The sequence below is a fragment of the Xyrauchen texanus genome, chromosome 26, assembly GCF_025860055.1.
Source record: "Xyrauchen texanus isolate HMW12.3.18 chromosome 26, RBS_HiC_50CHRs, whole genome shotgun sequence".
NCBI classification, from domain to species: Eukaryota; Metazoa; Chordata; class Actinopteri; order Cypriniformes; family Catostomidae; genus Xyrauchen; species Xyrauchen texanus.
In genome coordinates this window covers 8,566,226-8,573,986 of record NC_068301.1, presented here as the reverse complement: position 1 = coordinate 8,573,986, position 7,761 = coordinate 8,566,226, and the positions used below count along the sequence as shown (strand labels likewise).

Here is a 7,761-nt window from a genome sequence, read left to right as displayed (position 1 = left end):
ACAATGATTTTTGCATTGTACTTCAAAGAATACATGGTATTTCCATTATGTGTAAAATATGTATCCCATCTAAAATCTATTTATATGGCATGGACTCAGTTTTGAACTTGCTATATTAATAATATCCCCTGAACGTTTCTAAGCTCAAAATAAAAGCTTTAAAACACTTTTGACTTGTTTTGACTCAACTAACATGTCCGCACTCTTTGTCCAATGACGCACTTCCTTCCCATGTCCGCTCCCCGTTAATGATATTCGTCTGCTTCCGCCTGCAACTTCCTTTCTGGCAGCGGCTAAATCTTCGCCAACATGCCAGTGAGTACGAGAGAGCGAAAATACATTAATACACACCACCTACAAGACATTAATATGTTATTGTCGAAGCGTGTTCACGAACATATCCATATAGTTCACCTTCATGTGTGCGTTATGACATTTACGAGGCCAAAAACGATGAAATGTGCGTCTATTGTTGAATGGTTCGGCAGCATGCATTCGTGTCCCGTGTGAAGATGGCGGCGCGCATAGCTCAAAACATGGAGGTTTAACTATGAAATGACGCATGTTTATGATCGAAGTGTTTCTATTGACTGGCATGATTAAATCCTTACTTTGAAACCGCCAGACTTTGAGGCTTATGGATTTATGACTAAACGATTCCATAAAGCTGTAGAGTTTCAACAAGAGAGCTTGAAATGATAAAGATAATAAAAACTGGTAACAAACTGTTTATATCTAGACAGTATGTTGGGCATCATAGACGTTTAAGCGCTTGTGATGCCCTAAGATGATACAAATTTAGGTAACCCTACTTTTTGAGACCTACTGATGTGTAATGTTGCTCGTTACGTTATCATAGTTGGCAATTATTTAATATCTAATGTGTTATTATGTAACAGCTCGCAAAGGACTTGCTGCACCCAACCCCCGAAGAGGAGAGGAGGATGCACAAGAAGAAGCGTCTCGTACAGTGTCCTAATTCTTATTTCATGGATGTCAAATGTCCAGGTGCGTGTCCATCACATATTTTAGGTGTAAATGTATTCTCGTAAATGTCTTTGATTTTGTACCATAACCAAAAACATTGAGGGAAGTGGTAGATTAGTATGGGGTTTTCAATTTTGTATATTTGGTTACATCCGTGTCTTGATTGTGGTCTTAATGACAGAAATGTATAATGTATCTCTGTCTCCTTGTGTTTCAGGATGCTATAAGATCACAACTGTGTTCAGCCACGCTCAGACAGTAGTGCTTTGTGTTGGTTGCTCAACTGTGCTCTGTCAGCCCACTGGAGGCAAAGCTAGACTTACAGAAGGTTAGTTTGTGTTTACTAGGGCATGGGGAAAAAAATGCAATTAATTCAGTATCCATTTATTTTTACTTCCTGAAACGTCACTAAGATTCTTTACCAATACAATTGGCACATATACATTTCAAGGAGGTACACGCTCGAATCGACAGCACATCCTAGCACAGAAACTGATTGTGTGGAGCAGTGCACCTTTACTCATTATGCACATAATGAACAAGGGAGCGGATATTCTGTACGAAGTATGGAGACTTCACCCGCAATCAGTGAGCCAGGTGTGGGGGAGATACGGGCAAGCTGCCTAATGGGTCTCTTTGCATCCCCTTAAAATGTTAACACTGTCATCTGAACCAGTCTCAAAAGCGAAACAACACAACCACTCGAGAGAGACTGAACGGCAGCCTGAAAAAATAGTTTTGACATTTTAAACTTAAGCATTCAATTTGATTTGTATCTGTATGTACACTCACTGAGCACTTTATCAGTAACACTATGGTCCTAATAATGTTCCCAACGTAGTCTTCTGCTGTTGTAGCCCATCTGCCTCAAGGTTCGACATGTTGTGCATTCTGAGATGTTATTCTACTCAATACAATTGTACAGAGTGATTATCTGAGTTACCGTAACCTTTCTGTCAGCTCGAACCAGTCTGCTCATTCTCAGTTGACCTTTATCACCCTCTCGTCTGTTTTCAAGGCAAAATTGATCAAATGGTATAATGATGGGAATTGTTTTGAGGTTATCATTATCATATAGTTAATACAAGTTAGCATTGTTTTTATTCATGTTATTTGGTTGCAAGTAATAATAGTAAAAAAGTAAAAGTTTTAAATGCATATTATTTTAGTTGTGAGTTTCTGAAAAAATTTAGACTGTCTTCAAGAAAAACAGACTTTATTGTGCGCTATGATAAAGTGAGATGTCGTGTGTGAGTAAGGATTTTGAGTTTCCTCAATATATTGCAATTTAGTGGAACCATTTGAATGGAAATGAGCAATTTGGCTTATATTGAGTTTTACTTCTAATGCTAGAAGATCAATGATGCCATTGTAGTGTCACTTTATAGTGTGACCTAGAATAATGTTGATGTTAGTATAGAGCGACAAAATACTTTTGTGTCGCTGACTGGTGCAAATGTTAATTTGCCAATGACTGTGGATGACTTCATGTAATGATAAAGTAAAATAATTTTTTATTGTGGTTGACACAATTTTCAGTCATTATTTTGTTTAGATGCTGATGCTGTTCTTTACTTTTCTGGATTGCTGTCTATGGTTTACAATATTGCTGTAAAAGGTTTTGTGGAGCATAATACATTTGCTATATATATATATATATATATATATAAATATAAACAGTGCATTCAGAAAGTATTCAGAGCCCTTAATTTTCTTTACATTTTGTTATGTTGCAGCCTTATGCTAAAATGCTTTATTTAGTTTTCAATCTACACTCCATACCCCATAATGACAAAGCAAAAACCAGATTTTTGATCTTTGCAAAATTTTGCAAATTGATATATAAAAAAACTGATCACATTGACATAAGTAGACCCTTAACTCTTTTAACACTAATTACTGCCTCAAGTTATTTTTGGTCTGCCCAGGCTTTTGTAAACCTGGATTTGGGGATGTTCAGCCATTGTTCTCTGCAGATCCTCTCAAGCTCTGTCAGGTTGGATGGGGGCCGTTGATGGACAGACATTTTCAGGTCTCCAGAGATGTTAGATTGGGTTCAACTCCAGGCTCTGGCTGGGCCACTCAAGGACGTTCACAGGGTTGTCAATAAGCCACTCTTGCATTGTTTTGGCTTTATGCTTGGGGTCATTGTCCTGTTAGAAGGTGAACCTTTGGCCCAGACTGAGGTCCTGAGTACTCTGGACCAGGTTTTCATTAAGGATATCTCTGTATTTTGCTGCGTTCAGCTTTTCTTCAACCCTGACCAGTCCCTGCTGCTGAAAAACACCCCCACAGCATGATGCTACCACCACCATGCTTCATCGTTGGGATGGAATTGCGCAGGTGATGAGCAGTGCCTGGTTTCCTCCAGACATGAAGCTTGCTTGGAATGGAGACAAATAGTTCAATCTTCATTTCATTAGACCAGAGAATCTTGTTTCTCAAGTCTGAGAGTCCTTTCGGTGCTTTTATTTATGTGTCTTGCACTGAGCAGAGGCTTCCATCTGGCCACTTTGCCATAAAGCCCAGATCGGTGGAGTGTTGCAGTGATGGTTGTCCTTCTGCAAGTTTCTCCCATCTCCACACATGATATCTGGAGCCCAACCAGAGTGCCAATCGGGTTCTTGGTCACCACTCTTACCAAGGCCCTTCCCCGATTGCTCAGTTTGGTTGGGTGTCCAACTCTAGGAAATGTCCTGCTTGTTCCAAACTTCCATTTTAGAATTATGGAGGCACTGTGCTCTTGAGAACCTTGAATGCAGCCAAAACATTTTTAGCCTTCCCCAGATTTGTGCTTCAGTACAATCCCGTCTCTGAGCTCTGCAGGCAGTTCCTTTGACCTCATGGCTTGGTTTTTGCTCTGATTTGCATTTTCAGCTGCAAGACCTTATATAGACAGGTGTCTCTCTTTCCAAATCATGTCCAATCATAGGGATGAACCTGACCTAAATTTCAAGTGTTATATCAAAGGGTCTGAATACTTATGTCAGTGTGATATTCAAGTTTTTTTCTTTTTAATACATTTTCAAAGTTGTCAAAAATCTGTCTTTTGCTTTGTCATAATGGGATATAGAGTGTAGGTTGATGTGGAACTCATTTTAGCGTAAGGCTGTAACATAACAAAATGTGAAAAATTGAGGTGTCTAAATATTTTCTGAATGCAGTGTATATTTCTCTCTCATATATATGTGTGTATATATTTGACCACTTTAACCTTTTCTTTTTGATTTTCTGTTTCAAAAGTGGCTTTTTCTTAGCAATTCTTTCCATAAGGCCAACACCCCTGAGTCTTCTCTTTACTGTTGTACATGAAACTGGTGTTGAGTTGATAGAATTCAATGAAGCTGTCAGCTGAGGACATGTGAGGTGTCTATTTCTCAAACTAGATACTCTGATGTACTTATTCTCTTGTTTAGTTGTACATCTGGTTCTTCCACGTCTCTTTCTGTTCTTGCTAGAGCCAGTTGTCCTTTGTCTTTGAAGACTGTAGTGTATATCTTTGTATGGAATCTTCAATTTTTCTATAATTTCAAGCATTGTAAAGCCTTCATTCCTCAAAACAATGATTGACTGACGAGTTTCCTTTTTTCATTCATTTTTGACTTCATATTGACCTTAAGACATGCCAGTCTATTGCATACTGTGGCAACTCAAAAACAAAGTGAATGTAAAGCTTCATTTAATGAACCAAATAGCTTTCAACTGTGTTTGATATAATGGCAAGTGATTACTCCAGGATAAGGTGCTGGGAGTGATGGCTGCTGGAAATGGGCCCTGTCTAGATTTGATAAAAATGACTTTTTTCAAATAGTGATGGTGTTTTTTTACATCAGTAATGTCCTGACTATACTTGGTGATCAGTTGAATGCCACTTTGGTGAATGAAAGTACCGATTTCCTTCCAAAGCAGCAAAATCTGTACATTATTCCAAACTTTTGGCCCCCAGTGCATATATAATATAAACAAATGCATATATAATATAAACAGTATCTCTGGTAGCGCTCTCTAATCTCTCCTGATATCCTGCTTATCTTGGAAAGTTTTGTCAGATGTTGATTTTCGGCTTCATTCAGAGTGGATGAATGGGTCATGGTAGTGCTGCAGAGTAGGACATCATTCAAAGATTATATTTATTTAATATAAATTAGTTCTCGTGGTCCATTTGTGATCTTGTGCCAGAAGAACTGAGATTCAAAAGCATCAAGCAAAGAACTGCGTTGTATGTTAAGAAACCCAAAAAGTACAATATAGAAATGACTTGAACAAGTTCCTTTCCAAATATTTTGATGGCATTTAATATGGTGTGTACGGTCAAATAAGGGCAATATCCTTGGTGCACGCTCATGAGACACGACATGTAGTAAAATATCTCTGTGCTAAAGTTCTTCGCCACTACACAACTCAATCACTAGCAGGTGAAATCTGAATATTTACTTGCCAGTGGCTAATAACACATTATTTTTAGTTCTATAGCACAAAATCTGGTCGCATATGCGAGTGATTTACTTGCAATGTACAGGGCTGTTATGTTAATGATATGAGATGTGTTTTTTGAGAATAATCTGTTTATGTTCTCATCTCTCCAGGGTGTTCCTTCAGGAGGAAGCAGCATTAAGATATCTTCTGCATGCTTCCGCAGAGAGAGAGAGAGAGCGAGAGAGAGAGAAATAGGGAGATGAACTGGCCTCAGTGACCGCAACCTGATTATTTCACAGAAGGGATGAGGGATTTGAACCAAACACCCCCATGGAACACCCGCTAACCCGAATGTGCCTTTTTCTCTCTGTCTCAGTCTCAATAAAATGTTTGAGCTAAAATAATGTTGTGGTGCATCATTTGTTCAGACTGTCATGTCATTCACATAGTTGGTTTAAAGGTGATATGTAATTTCTGTGCCACCAAACTGATAAATTATAATGGTACAAAATCATAAGACTTGTGGGATGAGGCTACACATTTCAATGTACTTATTCTAAAATAATTCCCATAAAATTACTTGTCTGAAGTATGTAGTTGTGAAAGTGGTGCTTTATAACTAAATTGAGGTTCAAATACAGGTTAAATACATTTTAAAGAGTTCAAGAATGCAGAAAGATTTTTGTATGGTTTTCCAAACTGTTATTATACATAAGTTCTTCTAGTGCTCATAGAATGACAAATAGCATTGATTATCAAGGCCAAGGGACAGATAGTGGGTTTCTGTTGAACCCAATAACCCACAATGTGCAAAATGGAAAGTGTTTGAAAAGTACCAGTGTATGGCAGTTTTATTAAGCAATAACCAAGGGAAGAACCACAAAACCAAGAGGTACACCAAATGATACACTCACCAGATTAAATAACCATACACTCACCAGATTAAATAACCAGCACCTTGGAAAAAAGAATCTGAAAGCTGTTGGCTGCATATACACATGAGATCAGCTGTCAATAATTCCCTATTAGACACAGTAATGTGTGTGCAAACTACTCAAGCTCAGCTGTGCAACGTTTTAAATCTCGCAGTGCAGCACATTGATAACAGCTTTTGTCTGCAGGAAGTGCTGGTGGAGTGTCAATTGCATTCCAGTGTATATTCTGGGAGCATTAGTTTATTACTTTTTCCTGCTTAATTGCTATTTTTGGTTCCTGAATAATATTACGCATTAATCAGTTCGATTTAGTTTCGACATACATAATAAATAATCTGTGTCCTCTAACCAACTACTGATCAAATTCACCAAATGATGTCATATGAGAATGAAACTACATGGCCATGGGATGATTTCATTTTTAATCTCAAGAATTACTTAATAAAATTACATACGTTACAATAAGAATTACTTAATTGTAAATGCATTAGTCAGACTATCAAAATCTGAGTGAATGCAATTGGTTGGAAACAATTCTAAAATAATTCAATTCTAAATAAATATAAATAATTAAAAGCCTTTTACAGGCCCAAATCTAATCTTCATCTCTTACTCAAAAAAGCAATATGCAGTCTCAAAAGTATTTTCCTAAATTGACAAATTTTCCTAAAAATAAAAATCAGAAAAATGTGCACATTTTCCTTAAGGTGTGCCTTTAACCTGTTGTATCCTATTATGGAAAAATCCTGCCCTTCTATGGATGACAGTTTTCCCATTATAGAGAACATTAGTTTAAATATCACACTCTCTCTCTCCCTCACTTCATTTTAGAGCAAGAGCCCATCTTCTATCATCCTCCACAATGCAGTTCCTGAAATGACCACATAGTGTCAGAAGCTCTAAAACCTTGAAGTATACATGTGCTCTGTATGTATTAAACATGTGGCTAAGAGCAAGCCTGTTTATTTACACCACGTGAATTGGCATGTAAATGATCCAGCACCGTTTATGCTACTAATATTAATACTTACATTTATGCAGCTTGTTGAGTGCAATTACTTTTCTATGTGGGTTTCCAGGGCTGGACTGGGAAGAGAAATCAGCACAGGATTTTTTTACATGGCAATTTGCCCAACTGTTGGTTTGTCCTTTTCTGCATATTGCGGTGCCGTTGTGTTGTCCGTTCTGCATAACACGGTGGCACATTGTTGCTTATCGCGTCCCATTCGGCCCCTTCTGCGTCCGAATCACCGTCCCGCTCGGTTCTCCTGATGGCCATTAAGCCCCTGATCGGCCCAAAAGTGCGTCGGCCCACCATTAGCCTATGCCAGATTACCAGTCCAGCCCTGGTGGTATCCATAAATCATATCTAAGGAACAGAATATCATAGAGGCTTGAAGGTGGGCTCTTTTGAACTGGGCCA

The 7,761-nt window shown here is 38.2% G+C and overlaps 1 protein-coding gene across 1 annotated transcript; it reads left to right on the top strand.

The window, feature by feature from the left end:
• Positions 1-271: 271 nt before the first annotated feature.
• On the top strand, positions 272-5,807 carry LOC127620357 (40S ribosomal protein S27). Its single transcript, XM_052093567.1, has 4 exons — positions 272-315; positions 900-1,008; positions 1,205-1,315; positions 5,574-5,807. Exons 1-4 carry the CDS (start codon positions 310-312, stop codon positions 5,600-5,602), a joined length of 255 nt encoding a protein of 84 aa, XP_051949527.1. The 5' UTR covers positions 272-309; the 3' UTR covers positions 5,603-5,807.
• Positions 5,808-7,761: the final 1,954 nt, after the last annotated feature.